At 36.8% G+C, this 16,867-nt stretch overlaps 1 protein-coding gene across 3 annotated transcripts in view; it reads left to right on the top strand.

Annotated features, from left to right (window-relative positions):
• The window catches only part of MCTP1 (multiple C2 and transmembrane domain containing 1), a 534,361-nt gene that overhangs the window by 339,774 nt on the left and 177,720 nt on the right, over positions 1 to 16,867 (top strand). For all 3 annotated transcript variants that reach the window (XM_029217598.1, XM_029217600.1, XM_029217599.1), the window contains one exon: positions 4,591 to 4,684. In XM_029217598.1, the coding sequence (XP_029073431.1) occupies positions 4,591 to 4,684 (94 nt within the window). The remainder of the gene's footprint in view (positions 1 to 4,590; positions 4,685 to 16,867) is intronic.

The following is a 16,867-nucleotide window of genomic DNA, read 5'->3' as shown; positions in this document are numbered from 1 at the left end:
TCTGAGATTCTCCTCAGTAATTTTATCACACCACAAAATTATCATGCAGGGAAACTTCCTGTAATGGAAAGTTGAGTTTATATAATACTTTAAAATGAGTTCATTGATTATTTGTCGTTGGAATTAAGATTTCCTTGTCTTTACAAATTTGAAATGGAGTTAACTGCACCTACTTTTTAATTAGTAGGTTGGTTACTGGAGGATATTCACAGAAATAACTTTTCCTTTCAACTGCTTAGAAAAGCCTCACTTCATTCCTTTAATTTTTAAAAATCGAATGTGAAATATAATGAAAAGGAAGCTTTCTTACCTTCCGATCAGATGTAGAGTGATAGGGTGGCATACTGAGTCACTAAAATAAGTACCCTTCTCAAATTTTATCAAACCCAAACATTCACAACCAAATCTACCTATTTCCCAGCATCCTCACGGTCTGCATTTCTCACCATGTAGTTTTCTTGAATCAACAGAGAGGGGAGCTCTTACTCCATTGTTCTCTCTTAGTGAAGCCTGGAGAAAGTGAATGTCTGGGTACCCGTGAAGCTGGAAGAAAAAATAAAAGCTTTTGCACTTAAAATTACAAAGCTTGTATTGTACAATGCTGCCAGGTGTTTAGAAGGCTCCTCTAGACACTCAGTCATGAAACCAAGCTCTGACTAACAAAGAACCGCTTAATTTTCTTTTTTTTTTTTTTAGATTTTAAAATATTCCTATTTGCTGACTGACATCCTTCCAATAACTGAATTTAATAAAGATGTACCTTATCAGGCTGTGCAGATAACATGAAGTGCTGGTACTAATGCTCTACAATATTCTTCAAACAGATTAGCAGGATGTGTGCTTCAGCAAATTTATTCTGGCTATCTCCACTGAATCAGCTGTCTGCTAATGCTTGTACAACTCATCCACCAATGGTGTTATCATAAACAGTTTAATAGAGGTGACTTAGCAAGGCTAAATAGTATATATTTTTAAACCACCTAAGAGTCAAAGGTATTGTGTGGCCTCTTCTAATATATAATTGCAGTTGTGAAAATTATTTCACATTTTGGTACCCACCAAGACATATTCTCCTGTTCACAGAAGTGAGACTCATGAATTAAAACAATTTTAAAGAAATTAATTCATATATTAATATAAAAATGATTCTAGGTATTATAATATTGTATTTGATGGATTAATATTTGATACTATCCCATATATTAGAATGATACTACGGGCTAGGTAATTAGAAATGCTCCAATTACTATTATTTTTTTTTCTTTTTGCTGTAAGGGATTCCTTAAATCAGCCATTTCCATTTAGAATTTGAGTATTTGTTTCTATACCTACTTTCAAATATTAGTTATTATTTCAGTAAAATGTAAAATATTATGTGGATGTCCCAGCTAATTCTCAGATTCTATTCTGCTCAATATACTAAAAAGTGAACCAAGTTTAAATATACTTTTTTTTTAAGCCCTGAATTTCAAGCATAGGCCTGTATCTCCCTTTAGAATCATATTTGCTAAGAAGCTAGTGTGTGCAATATAGCACATGCATTATGATTACTCATAGCAACGCAAGGACAAAGATCTATGATTTAGGGTTTCAGAGTGTTTCCTTTTTATTCTATAGATTATAAAATGAATGAATACTGTATGATGTTTGAAATATCACTTGTTTTGGAGAAACATACAATATAAAAGAGTTTATTTGGAGAATTATACATATGTTTTCCTGTGAGAACTTGGGTATTTATTTTTTTTAAGTTTAGGTTCAACCTAAGAATTTGATTTCGCTCTGGTTCTGGTGAGGAGAGTAAGTGGATTGCCCCACTCTCATAAGAAACAGCCCTGAAAAGGTTCTCCGTTGCTGTCATTCAGCTGTTCATTGCAAAGCATTGAAGCCCCACAAATTAAACAGACGTTACTGTGTGTGCCATTATTTGATCACCCCATTCTGAAAAGATGGCTAATTCCATTTTTCTTTTTTTTTTTCTTCTTTTTGCGGGGCGGGTGGTGGGGAAGCAGGGAAGGTCAACAGGGGGCGGGTAGTAATGGGTAGTAGACCAAGAGCGATTGTATGACCTTTTCAGAATGGGGATGCTGAACCCTTGCTCCCCCTTGTCACAGTTTAAAAACCAGAGGAGCTAGTTTAGAGAAGAAGTTGTTAGCATTCCATTTTTATTATGACATTTCACAGTCATCTGATTTAATGTCCCTTGACCGGATTGTCCACCGTGAGACGATAGGCTTGAAATGTTATTTAGAGCATTGATAAAAGGTGAGCGGTTCTAAGATGACAGCGAGTCATAAGGCTGGTGGTGTGACATTAATTTTCTCCATAACAGAGATGGAATAAGACGTCACGGTGACAAGCTGTCAATCAGCTCTGGCCCCTCAGAGCATCTCGATTCCATAGGACGGGGTATTGCCTCTCCCGTAATAGAGCTGAACTGAGATGCTCTCCCTGACAGCTGCTGCAGCCATAGAGAAAATATATTATACAGCCTTTCATTAAAAAAATAAAGAGGACTCCTCTCCAGAGCCTTTCAATCTTTTCCCATCTATTGAGGGCTGAAAGGATGCACAGCAAATCATAGATTCCTCTGCTATGGAAATTTCTGGCTTCAGAAGCCATCCAGGTTTTGAGGCCTTCTAAAATAACCATAAATAACAAGGCAGGAATACCTCTTGATGAAGCATTCCTTAAAGTTATATTTTTAAACGGATATATTTACATTTTTTGCTTTTCTGTTTTTTGATGTTCTTATTATAATCCATGTGTTACTGGCCTAAGCAGTTGAAGTTTGCAATAGATTACTGAGCGTCAGCTGACTCGAGGAAATGAAACCTTCAAATAATAATTACCCCTCCACATGGAAAGCAGAACTTCGGAGCTGAAGCACCAGAAGCAGTGTGACTCTGCAATGAGGTTACCAGTATGAAAACGATTCTCTGACTGAAGATATTTGTTTTAGTCACAGTGAAACTTAGTTTAAATTGCTCCTAAAAATTAAAGGACAGGAACCTTTTGCTAAAACTCTTCTCCATCGTTAGATTAGGAGACTTACCTGGTCTGTAGCACTCAGTAAGCTCTGAGATAAGAAGCAGCTTCCCACACCTGATCATTACCACCTTAGGAAGACAACATGCCTACAAATCTCTGAATTATAATACTGCAGTCTAAAGTTTCCACTTCTAAACCCTTAATTTACAGGAATGTAAATGGAGAGAGAAGTGCATTTTTATTGAACCCTGTCACCGGCGTAGTTTCAACACAGTTTGGGTGATAAACAACTGTTTAAAAACAATAAAAGATTAAGAGCTAATCCTTGTGCTAAACACTCTTTTTTAAAAGTTAGGCTCTGAGATTACACGTCTGTCTGCGTCTCCTCCTCTCAGTGTGCCAAGGTCAGAGCATCAGTGTAAACGATGACTAGTCACATGGGGTTGATAAAGTTAATATCGCGGTAAGCTTGTGCTTGTCAGTCTTCTCACATTCTCAATGCAAAGATGGGAATGTTCCGTAGTAACATTTTAATAGATAACTTTATTAGGTAAAACTATGTTATGCTCCCGGTTTTAAAGCATTTTAACGATTATGATAAAGAAGCATCTTTGATTTACTGAATAAAAGTGCTGATCTTGTCACGAGAAAGATGCAATGAAGCATAAATGAACAAATGCATATCATGTTCTATAGGTTGATTTTACTCTCTATTTGTGTCTGTTAATTAGAGTTCTGAGTTATTGCTATCCCTCTTTTAATTCCTTCTGGTATACGCTTATTCAAACGCTACCATTATTAATTTATGAAATTAAATAGGTTTCAGCATTTGGATCTGATTCTTCTATCAAAATTTGTATACTTCTATACCTACTACAATGAAAAACAAAATTACAAATTTAAGAAAAATTACTCATCCCTTTTGAATTTATTTTTTAATCAACTTGATTTATTTTCGAAGGCAAAAATAAAACAAATAAATTTTAAAAGCACCTAAAAGGTGTGTGGTAGAAATACGTCTTTTGAATCAAATATTAGAAAATAGTCTTAAATAATTTAACCCTTATCTAGCACCTACCATTTGCAAAGCTGCCCAAGAAGAAAAGAGTAGAAAAATAATTAATTTAATGTTGTCTTTCTTATTCCCAAAGTCTGAAGTGTGTTACTTAACCAACAACTTAAGATTCAGTATTAAGAATCAATAGCCTACAAATGATCATGCCCACAGATAAAAGATTTCTTGGAGCGCTTTGGTAAAGGAGACTGATGGAAGAATGCAGACATGTCATATTTTATAATTTATTGTTCATCATCTACTGCTAATTACTTAAGGGGGAGAAATGTTGTGGTATTTTTACTCTTTCAAAAAATCTACTTATATAGCAACAATTATCTACATAAATGTGCGTGTGCGTGTGCGTGTGCGTGTGTGTGTATGCATTCTTGATGGTGGAAAGGTCATCTGTACTGAAGAAACACAAATATCCCTTTGATAACTTAAGCAGCATCCTGAGATCAACTGTAACAATGTTTCCTCAGCGCACTCTTTGAGACCCTTTATGACCTTTCTTTTCTAATACTGATGTTGGGTTCTTTTAGAGCCTATTGCGGATATTTCACAACCTGAAAGATGTGGGATTCCTCCAGGTGAAAGTGATCAGAGCAGAAGGGTTAATGGCCGCTGATGTCACAGGTAAGAGCCGATGCAGTTTTCCCTTTTTAAGAGTCTATATCAAGCAGCATGCAAGGTGTACACCATTTGATGACTGAACTTTTCATTTCACCTGACTCGATCATCAGAGTAAATAATACAAAGTTTGTTGATCTTACAAAGATTTGCTATCCACCTGATTTTTATACTGTCTCTGCTTTTTAAAAGAAGGGTAACATGTTAACAAGTAAACAATAAAAAGGGAAACAACTTTTGAATTGTTGCCTTCTCCAAGGTTTAGTCAGCGTAGTGGTTATATTTCTTCCAGGTTTCATCATTTTGGCATTTTGGGGTAGTAATGCTGTATCTTTTTCTCTTAGACAGTATCAGCTTCCCTCAGATGATATTGTAGCATCAACACTAATAATTCAAACATGCATGAAATCTGTTGCATAGTTCACTGAGAAGTTTAGATACATAATACTCAATTCCTTGGTATGAACTGTTGGTATTTGGGTTGCTGATACAATTCCTCAGCTGTCCAAATTCCCTAGCACATCCCAGAGATCATTCTGGATCTAAACTCAACATCTACATTGTTCTAAATTTTTTTTTAACCAAGAAGCAGGCCTGTAAAAATGCCAAACTCAGTATGATGTCTTAAAGCTTCCTGATTTGGATATTGCTGTTTCTGTGACATGTTGATTAATTAATTATTTCATCAATTACCAGCATTAAATTATTGTTTTGAATTTGCAACTATGTGAGCATTCACTTATTCTTTAATTTCATAGGCTTCGGGGGGTATTTATACAATTCCTTAAATTGTCCATCTCAAGGTGGATAATAAATAGGACTGATTTGACCAATTTTGTGCAGATTTCCCTGTTCCTGAAAGAAAGTATCCACTTATTATTTGTGGAAATATGCTTACCACTGTGAATGGCCAGCAAGTTGACCCTTCAGGGGTAGCTAACTTATTTGAAGGGGAGAAATGTATTTTTCCTACCATATAAGGGCTTGCAAACCCATTACATGATCACTGCTGCCCTTAATTCATGGAACAGAATCAAAACCTAATTAAAAGCTCACATGCCTTAAAACTAAAATAGCAGATGTCTGTTCAAAAATGGCAATATTTAAAATTTTTTAATGTTTGCATAGTATTGAATGACTATTTACTGTATGATAAAAGTAAAAATGTTGAGAGTTTACAGTTTCTTTAAAGAGGATTTTATCAACTCATTTGTAACCAAGAAGATAATAACAACTGTCAGATATTATTTCAAAATAGGCATACCTGAAAATAGTGGGAGAGAGGATTGTTTGTAATCTTTTTGCAAATATACTGACTTGGCTCCTTGTACTAAACAATTAGTGAATGCTAAGTTTATTCACTTTGTATTTTATTTCTGGTGTGGTTAAAATCAAATTAATCTGGACGCAATTATTTCTAAATTATTATGCTGCTTTCATTATTAGAACCAACAGTCAACAGTGAATGGTTGACTAACTGCTTTTTTGTTGTTGTTCACTTTGGACATTAACTTAAAGACCAGAACAGGAACTCAGGGCTGCTTTTACACTACAGAGGTTCTGGCCAGCCTTTGATTCCCAGCAGCAGGTAGATTCAGGAATTCATGGCCAAGATGTTCACCATCATGGGAAATATCTTCACTTTTCTTCAGGATTTTCTGCGGGGTAGGGGAGCACCCAGTGTTGGGCTAAAAACATCTGAAGATAGGGAGAAAATCCTAAAATAAAAAGTATCTCAGAGGGCACCTAACACCTAAGTGTTCAGAACTATCACTGGGTATTTATAGTGGGCACAATAATTTCTTATAGAAAAATTCAAGTCCCCTTTACTTCAAAAGTTTATATACTTGCCCATTACACAAGTTAAATGCAATTATATGTTTGTCTGTCTTGGAGAGAAGCTGTCATTGCTTTTGAAACTTCATGAATATGCAAACTACATTAAGCCAGTTGGCTTATATGCCACTAAGCAAGTTAAAGTACATGTTCTCTTGAAGCTGGAAAAAACAGATATATTTCTTTCGTAATGGTTCTAGGTAAATTAATGTGACTAAGAATCACCTTTTCCCTAGGGATTCAGTGAGACATAATTTTGATCTGATAAAATGAACTTTAATTTGGGGAATACTAAATAACGGATTCTCCATTTTTTCCTTCTAGTTTTAGGGACATAATGGTTCCTCATTCCTCACTGACCTTATAATCTAATGTGCTCTGAATTGAATAAGAGAGATGTTAAACTATTCAGGGGCAAGAGGATAATTCAGTCTTTGACCTTGCTCACTCTTGGACCTTTTGTGGTCTTTATGACATTTGTGATGGTGGCAGAAACCGAGGACCATGTTTTTAAGACAGAAATGTCTGAATAGTCTACCAAGTTTTTAAAAAAGTCTTTACTTCTGAAAAGGATAAATATTTATATGTATACTGATCCTTCCTGGTCTTTATCATGAAATTTGGGTATCATGAAATTTGAGCTTATCACAAATAAGCTATTTGCATACTTTATCTCCTACTTGCTCAAAGAAGAACTTTAAAAATATGTTTTATATCTCAGTGGATAATCATAGTCAGGCTCTACAAGATGTTCAGCAACAATTTGAGGGAAGGGAGTAGAGTCAATGGTGCGTCTTCAGATGCTCAAATAGGCATCCATTTAGGATTGTTGTGGATGGAGAGGGGATATTTTAAATCACTGATAGCAAAGAATATTTTTTGACCTGATATAAATGAGGCTATAGCTATAAAATACCTAGTAGGTTTCTGAACACTTTCCCAGACAAGTCCAACAACACAAACTCATATTTGCCCAACCTTACCCTATATTTAAAATATTTTTAATGATTAAAACATAAAGTTAAACTTCCATAGTTTAAGCAGAAAATTTTAAATAACAATATTCTATCATTTAGCATGAGCACAAGAAAAAAGAGATTCTATAATCTTTTAAGTAGCCATCAATCTTACTGCAGTTACAAAGAGTTTTTTCCTTTCAAAATGTAAAATTTTTCTTTTGTTACAACACATTCATTGAGAAACATTGTGATACTGTATTAACTCTGTGTGAATAAAGAGCAATTGAGACTCTCTTTGAATGAGTGAGTATAAAGCACAAATTACTTTTTAATGAAACCCTCAATTCTTTCCCTTTCCACAAAAAGCCTATAGCCTTGTTCAGCTGAAGTCTACTACAGTAGGTCACTTCAGTTAAGCCCCTAATAAACTGTTGATAGTCGAGGGTAGTTTTTTCTTCCATCTCAATAGCCCAGTGTTGGACAGTGCACTTCAAATCATTAAGGTTAATACAGATTTTAAAAAGAGATTAACTCTGGTGGTTAAGGCCTCAATTTACAACTCCCACACATACACATGCATTGAGCGAGGCACAAGAGTGGATTGAAATTTCAGTCAAATTGTGGGCAGCCTTTCACAGCCTGAGAAAGTGGCACTCCGGTTTTCAAAGTTGGTCAGCTAAATTCTTCGTGAGGGAAAAAGTTTGATTAACTGAAAAATACTGCACGGTACAACTTACTTACCTTTCACGTAACCAGTGAAAAGGTTAATGTCTCTCTGGATCATCAAAGCAAAACCTGCAGGTCGTCTGGCCCTGTGTTCACTGGGGGAAGATTGTACCACTAAATCAAGTGCTCCCTGAAACTGGACAGATTGTGAGGAGAGAGAGACCAATGGTGGACTTTTTTTTTTTTTTTTTTTTTTTTTGGTGGTGATGGGAAGCAGTTCATGTATGTTGGAATTTGTCTTTTCTAGTTTCTAATTATTCTTCCTTGGATGGGGCCTAATTTTTGCTTTCAGCCGAACATTTAAAGTCTTCTGTATTGAGTGAGGCTTTCTTTGCAGCGTATTTAGACCTGGCCTATTGGTTCTTTCAAGTTCTTAGAGAAGAAAAAGAAAAAGGTTCTTCTCCTCAGCCCCTCCCCTTCATTTTCCCCTGGGTTTTTTTGAGCTCCTGAGGAAGAGGTCACAGCCTCCCCAGGGATTACCAGCCACTCAGTTTCAGAAACACTGATATGGGAAACTGTGAAACCCTTTCAAAAGATGCCCTACCTTTTCACTCTATTAAAAGGTACACTAATATAAAACTTCTTCACTCCAGGTGAATTGATCTCTCAAATTAATGCACCATCTCTTTTAGGAAACAATAGAGGGAGAGAGAGAAAAAAAAGGAAGAGAGGGAGAGAATTTTACAGTTAACATAAGCTGTCATTGAAATAGTCCCATTAAATGAGCATATCTTTTTCTAGAACAACACTACACATAAAGATTTGTAACTCACCAGCTCCATAGTCTGGAAATCTACTAGTTTTTAAGAGAGCTGTTGACTACCCCTTTTTTTGCATAGACTTTTCCCATGTTTTTCTTTAGGAAAACTGTCTTCATTGTTGGAAAATATTTCAGTAACAAAACAGCAGAAAAAGACATGCTACGGTTTTTTTATCAGCTTCCGTGAGAGTCTTATTATCTTAAGAAATAACAGTTAGCAGCTCAGATTCATTAGCAGAGCTAAATTTAAGCCCCATTTGACAGGCTGCCTAGAAAACATTTTGTTTTGCTGTCTGTGGGCTTTAATTAAGATGTGTTCAATTTCAGTCCTCTTCAGTCTAGCCTCCACACCCCACCCCAACTTGCTGTGTCACAGACCGGCGATCAGACACTTTCAGATGGTCCGGCCCATGACTTTGACCTTCTGTGCAGTCCAGCGTTCCCTGGGGAACCGTTCAACTCATGAGGTCTGATTTCACACTTCCAGGATGCCTCAGCTCTCTTAACAATGACAGGGAGACAAAGCCCTTTAGAGCAGGCCGCATGGGGACTTGTTTAAATTGGAAACCAGAGAGGAGTCAAGGAACAAGGTTATGGGCTACAGAATAGTGCTTTTAATAAAGAGCTCACAGCTCCGGCTCAGCTCAAAGAAGTCTACCTCTGTACAATTAATTGAGCCATTTATCTGGAGCATCTTAGGTCTCTACTTTCTCACAGATTGTGTGGTAAATATCAGCTAGGAAGCAAATGAGATATGCATGAAATGAATTTTAACACTTTGATTACTGTGCCTCCAGTCTTCATTAAAAGTAAATTTATTTGTATTTCTGACCTCATTATCAGTAGGCTGCCTGCATTTTTATTGGTTCCTGTGATTTCCAGCTTGAGTGTGTCATGAAGGTATATTTTATACAGAGATTTGGATTTATTATTCTTGATATTTTCTCTGAATATTATAGGTCTATTCAGAGAAAGAAAATGAAAAGGTAGCTGTACAGAGAAAGGCGAGCCTCTTCTTTGAAAGTTTTATATACTGAATGCCAAGCACATATACATCCAAGCTATTATCCTTTTAAAAAATTAACTCTTGTGGGTTACTCAAGCAAATTGCATAAGATATGAGCAATTGTCACTTGAGTGGCTCTCAGAATATGATAGCTCTACCGGTAGAAGTAGCTATGCTGTTTCTTTTATAGAATTGTAGCAGTTTGAATTTTTTTTTTTAATTTTATTTATTTATTTATTTTTGGCTGCGTTGGGTCTTCATTGTTGCGTGCAGGCTTTCTCTAGTTGTGGGGAACGGGGGCTACTCTTCGCTGCGGTGTGCAGGCTTCTCATTGCAGTGGCTTCTCTTGTTGCAGAGCACGGGCTTTAAGTGCACAGGCTTCAGTAGTTGTGGCACGTGGGCTCAGTAGTTGTGGCTTGCGGGCTCTAGAGTGCAGGCTCAGTAGTTGTGGCGCACGGGCTTAGTGGCTCCGCGGCATGTGGGATCCTCCCAGACCGGGGCTCGAACCCGTGTCCCCTGCACTGGCAGGCGGACTCTCAACCACTGCGCCACCAGGAAAGCCCAGCAGTTTGAATTTTTAATAGCATATGACTTTCATTGCCCTCATCACATTTAATAACACTGACGATATCTGATAAATGCAGCCTTAGAATTTATGATCATTATTTAAAACCTATGTTAGAAGAAAAGAAAATGGATATCCTTTAAACTCTACATAGTCCCATTGAAAGTATTATATATCTAATGCAGTGGAATTCCTTCCTATTTGTGAATTATCAAGGGTAAAATAATTTACCCAAAAAGGGGGTTATTTGTGGATGTAACTTTTAAACTTTCACTATCTTAAAATCTTAAAACTATATTTCTTGAGCTTCCCTGGTGGCGCAGTGGTTGAGGGTCCGCCTGCCGATGCAGGGGACACCGGTTCGTGCCCCGGTCTGGGAAGATCCCACATGCCGCGGAGCGGCTGGGCCCGTGAGCCATGGCCGCTGAGCCTGCGCGTCCGGAGCCTGTGCTCCGCGGCGGGAGGGGCCACAACGGTGAGAGGCCCACGTACCGCAAAAAGAAAAAGCAAAAAAAACAAAAAAACTATATTTCTTGAAACATAAACCAAAGTTTTACACAAAATATATTTTAAATTTCCCAAGTATGCTTTATTTCCTTTATATAACCTAATGTTTCTATTTGCATTTTAATAATTAAGCTTGTAGAAGACCGTTAAGCAGATAGTATACTTTGAGAAGAAATTTCATGCAATTTAGAATGCATTAAAAACATCCAACACCTGACATTCTTATCATTATAATATACCTACTTTAGAAAACAGTATGACGCACATACACGTTAAATGTCTTAACACTATATAAATCTCTTCCTTAAGAATGAGACTAGACAAAGGCATCACAAGGAAAGAAAGCAAATCATTGCTCTTTATTCTTTTATGCCACCATATTGCATATAGAAATAAAAGTTGCTTCCTTTTAGTAATTTTATTTTTAAAAAGCTAAATCATATTCTAATTATAGAAATGCAAAAGTATCTGTCTAAAACCAAAAGTTGATAAATTTGTGAAAAGAGGAATTAAAATGAAAATTTAACATAAGGGCTGGTGAGGCCTGAGTCTGAACTAGTGTTTTATAGGGAATTACAGAAATCATGTGTGATTCATATGCAGGTCACATGGTTAGGAGATACTGCTCTGGAAGAATAGGTGGGATGACAAAAGAGATTAATAATTGGGTTTGATATGCTCTAGAGGTGAAGGACTATGGGCTGAGAAAGTGGTGGTCCCACTATCAATGGGAAATGAGGAAAAAAGAAATACTATAAAATAATTAATTGAGTTCTGTGGAACTAAGATTACAAAATGATCCTTTGAGTAAAGAAATAGAGAATTGCTGATTTGGCTTGGAGGGCTAGCTCCAGGGTTTCACTCAGTGCTGGAAGAAATGCTTTCAGATGTTAGAATTAGTGTTTAAAATTAAACTATTATATATATTTTGTTACATTATGATATTGGTGTGTAAATAAGAAATGCATTTTCTAGAACGGCGGGTTAGGGAGATGCTGCAGACAGGATCTGGATTTAACTAGGCTATTGAAATAGAATCTTACTACAGGGATGTTTGGATGATATGATAGTGTAGTTAGAGTCATAAATGACTAAACCTTCAAGCCCAAAGGGTGATTATATTAAAGGATTAATGGCTAAATGGAGGAATGCAGGGCTCTATCCTTGGTCTAACCTGTTCAATGTATTTACTAATGACTTTGAGGAGATAATTGGCTGCTTCTTTATCAAACTTGCTAGGAGGCATAGTTAATTCATTTTACATGAGACCAACATATGTATGCTATTTATATATATATATAATTGGTACAATATACAATATATATATATATATATAATCAACAGACTGAAATGACAGGCTTAGTTCTGCAAGATGAACATTAAAAAGTATAAATCAAAAATATTACCTCTGTACGAAACAGTGATGTCTTGCTTTAACAGTAGAAAATACAGAAAAGACTTTGAGTCTGACTTGAGTTTAATCTCCATGAGAGTGAATGATACATATGTCAGTTTTGTTACATTGAATAAAAGGAGAATGTTGAGAATGATACTCTCTTTTGGGCTCATCAGACATCCTGGGGTATGATTTCAGTTTTAAAAGCTACACTTTAAAGAAGGACATTGACAAACTAACCAGAAAATATCCTTGGTTGGTATATCTGGCATTTTAAAATCAAGGCCATTGAAAATAGCTCAGTGAAAGTGATAATGACAGTAATAGTGGCAACGAATATTTATTGAGCCCTTATCACATGTCAGACACTACCCTAAGCTTGGTACAAGGATTATCACAGTTAATCTCACAACAATCTAATTAGGTATTGTTGTTATCTCCACTTTACAAATTAGAAAACTGAGGTGTGGAGAGGTTAAGTAACTTGTCTAGATCAACAGACACACACACACCCCAGCTTGTACATGGCAAGGCAGGGATGCCAATCCACATCTATTCAGTGAAGCCATGAAGTTGAACCAGAGAAGGGAAGATGTGGAATTGGATATGATTTCTTTTGTCAATTATCCAAAGCCTGTCATGGGGAGGGTATTCATAGGAGTTGGCAGAAGTAGTAATGGCCAAGGTTCAATCCAAAGAGCAAACTTCCTTCTAGCACGTTTAATCAGAAAGGGATTTGTTATAGAGTTTTCAATGGATCACAGAGTCTTTGGAGGCAGGAAGGGTCTAAGAGAACAAGCTCTAAGCTCACTTTCCAGAAGTTAATACTAAAGCTACATGAAAGAACCAAGGAGTTTCAGCTCCTGCCGCATGGGTATGTTGGGAAGACATTGTGTCAGCTGCTTACGCTACTCCTGCTTGCTGTGTGAGCAGCAGCAAAATGGACTCCACACCCCCTCAGATAACTGAGTTCTAAAGTCAAATCTTAGGCAAGTACCTCTGATTGGTGCAACCTAAATCACATCTGCAACCCCAGCTGCAAGGGAGGAAGAGACATACTAGAAATAGTTAGAATAGATGCTCAGCAATCCATCCACACTATCCAGTGCAGGAGAGCAGGTAACAAACATGAATCAGATACTCTCAGTGACAGATGCTGTGCCCCTCCTTTACACCCGTTATTTCATTTAAACTTCAAAAATTACTGCAGAGGGCAAATCATAGAAGAGACAATAGCTAGAGAGACATAAAGTGTAAAGAAGCATTTCCCCCAAATTATGATTGCCAAAAAATAGATCAGAATATTCCTGTGGATGTAGTGATTCCACATCGCTGGAACCTTTGAAGCCAAGCCTGTATGACCACCTGGTTGCAGAGGGGATTCAAGTCCTATATGAGCTTTTGAACTTGACCTCTAAGGCTTCTCTCCCAGTCCTAAGAATCTGAGATCCTGCAAAGGGTGCCAAGATGAATAACAGATACTGAATGAGTAGATATTATGTAGAAGAGAAATAAAAAGACAAAGATATCATTCTAAAGACAAAGGCTTGACAGATGGCAATTTTCAGTTTTATTGCCTAAAAATATAAAAAGGTTTAATCACCTAATACGGTTCTTAATTTTTTAAGTCTAAAGAATTTTATTCCATTGCAAAAGACCTCTCCAGATAGTTAAATTACTTATAGGAAAGAGTGTCTGAAACCTCATGCTTCTCTGTGGAGAATCTAATTGAATATATATTTACATAGGTCCTAAAGTGTCTTCAAGGGCTTGGAAAATCAAAGGAGCTTATGATATATTTTTATACGTATTTGAGACCAAACAACTTTTGTGTTTCTAATCTAGTAACATCACTTGTATGTAGTTTCTTATTAAATATTAATTGAAAATAAAGCCTTTAAATGTTTTTTTACCATAATTTATCTAAACTCTTAAAGGCTTAGACATAACTTCTCTATTGCCTCTCCTCATTTTCTAAATCCCATAGTCTCCTTTTTCTTTATTTTCCAGTTTCTTGTCTGTCTTGTTTTATTGCTTGTTCATCTGTCATAAATTTTGAGCTTCCCAGCTAATACCAAGAAGGTTTACTTCTAGGACTCAAGAATGCATCTAGTTAAACACAATGCTATAAATATTCTTTTGCATCTAATTCTATATACCAAATAAACTCATGTATACATTAAGCTTTATTTCCATTGCTCTTAGTCATGGTTCTCAAAGTGTGACTTGGGAACCTCTGGGGATCCCCAAGACCCATTTAGGAATTTGTGAATTCAAAACTGTCTTCATAATAATACTGAGATGTTATTTGCGTTTTTCACTGTCATTCTCCCATGAGTGTACAATGGAGTTTTTCAAAGGCTACATAATATTTGATCACTCTTATGTTAACATGTCATGGACTTATTATTGTTATTTCTTAATGAGTGATAGGTTACATCTCTCATTTTTTTAATTGAAGTATAGTTGCTGTACAATATTATGTAAGTTACAGGTGTACAATATAGTGATTCACAATTTTTAAAGGTTATTCTCCATTTATAGTTGTTATAAAATATTGGCTGTATTCCCTGTTGTACAATATATCCTTGTAGCTTATTTTATACCTAATAGTTTGTACCTCTTAAACCCATACACCTATATTGCCCCTGCCCCCTTCCATCTCCCCACTGGCAACCACTAATTTATTCTCTATATCTGTGAGTCTGTTTCCTTTTTGTTATATTCACTAGTTTGTTGTATTTTTTAGATCCTACATATAATTGATATCAGACAGTATTTGTCTTTCTCTGTCCGATTTATTTCACTTAGCATAATACCCTCCAAGTCCATCCATGTTTTTGCAAATGACAAAATTTCCTTCTTTTTTATGGCTGAATAGTATTCCATCGTATATATATACCCCATCTTCTTTATCCATTCATGGACACTTAGGTTGCTTCCATATCTTGGCAATTGTACATAATGCTGCTATGAACATTGGGGTGCCTGTATCTTTTTAAATTAGTGATCTTGTTTTTTTCAGATATGTACCCTGGAGTGGAATTACTGGGTCATATGGCAGTTCTATTGTCACTTTTTTTAGTAACCTCCATACTGTTTCCAGAGTGGCTGCACCAATTTAAATTCCCACCAACAGTGTACAAGGGTTCCTTTTTCTCCACATGCTCACCAACATTTGTTGTTTGTGTTCCTTTTGATTATAGCCATTCTGACAGGTGTGAAGTGATATCTCATTGTGGTTTTGTATTTCCCTGATGATTAGTGATATTGACCATCTTTTCATGTACCTATTGGCCATCTGCATTTCTTCTTTGGAAAAATGTCTATTCAGGTCTTCTGCCCACTTTTTAATCACGTTGTTTGTTTTTTTGATTTTGAGTTGTATGAACTGTTTATATATTTTGGATATTAACTCCTTATCAGTCGTATCATTTGCAAATATTTTCTCCCATTCAGCAGGTTGTCTTTTCATTTTGTTGATGGCTTCCTTTGCTGTGCAAAGGAAATTAAGTTTAATTAGGTCCCATTTGTTTATTTTTGCTTATATTTCCGTGCTTTAGGAGACAGATCCAAAAAATATTGCTCTGATTTATGTTAAAGAGTGTTCTGCCTATGTTATCCTCTAGGACAGGGGTCCCCAATCCCCAGACCACAGACCGGTACTGGTCTGTGGCCTGTTAGGAACCAGGCTGCACAGCAGGAGGTGAGCGGCGGTGAGTGAGCGAAGCTTCATCTGTATTTACAGCCGCTCCCCATCGCTCACATTACTGCCTGAGCTCCGCCTCCTGTCAGATGAGCGGTGGCATTAGATTCCCATAGTTGCACAAACCCTACTGTGAACTGCGCATGTGAGGGGTCTAGGTTGTGCAATCCTTACGAGAATCTAATGCCTGATGATCTGAGGTGGAGCTGAGGCGGTGATGCTAGTGCTGGGGAGTGGCTGCAAATGCAGATTATCATTAGCAGAGAGGTTTGACCACACAGAGACCATAATAAATCAGTTGCTTGCAGACTCATATCAAAACCCTATCAGTGAGTGGCAAGTGACAATTAGGCTGCATCTGGTGGCAGGCTTTACAGTGGCAAGTGAGTTGCTGTACTTCAATTGTACAGCTGCATCTGGTGGCAGGCTTTAAGTCAGAATCCGACACTTAGTTTAGTCTGCGCATGGCCGACCCATTATTTTACTTACCACTTTCATCCACGCCTCTTTCCTGCACTGTGCTCTTGTCTCAGTCACAGTTTTGGTAAGCCCACGAGCTAGCCCTAGCCAAAATGAGTAAAAAACAAACATCGCTAGAGAGCTTCTTTGAAAAGGGGGAAAGACCCAATGATGAGACACCAGAAGTAAGACTGCCAACAAAAAGAAAGCTGCATTTAAAAGAAAATACCAAGAGTCCTACTTAAATTACAGGTTCATTGCAAGAGGTG

The sequence above is a fragment of the Monodon monoceros genome, unplaced genomic scaffold (genome assembly GCF_005190385.1).
Source record: "Monodon monoceros isolate NGI ecotype Baffin Bay Population unplaced genomic scaffold, NGI_Narwhal_1 Super_Scaffold_12, whole genome shotgun sequence".
In the NCBI taxonomy this organism is placed as follows: domain Eukaryota; kingdom Metazoa; phylum Chordata; class Mammalia; order Artiodactyla; family Monodontidae; genus Monodon; species Monodon monoceros.
This window is presented reverse-complemented; position numbering and strand designations above follow the sequence as displayed.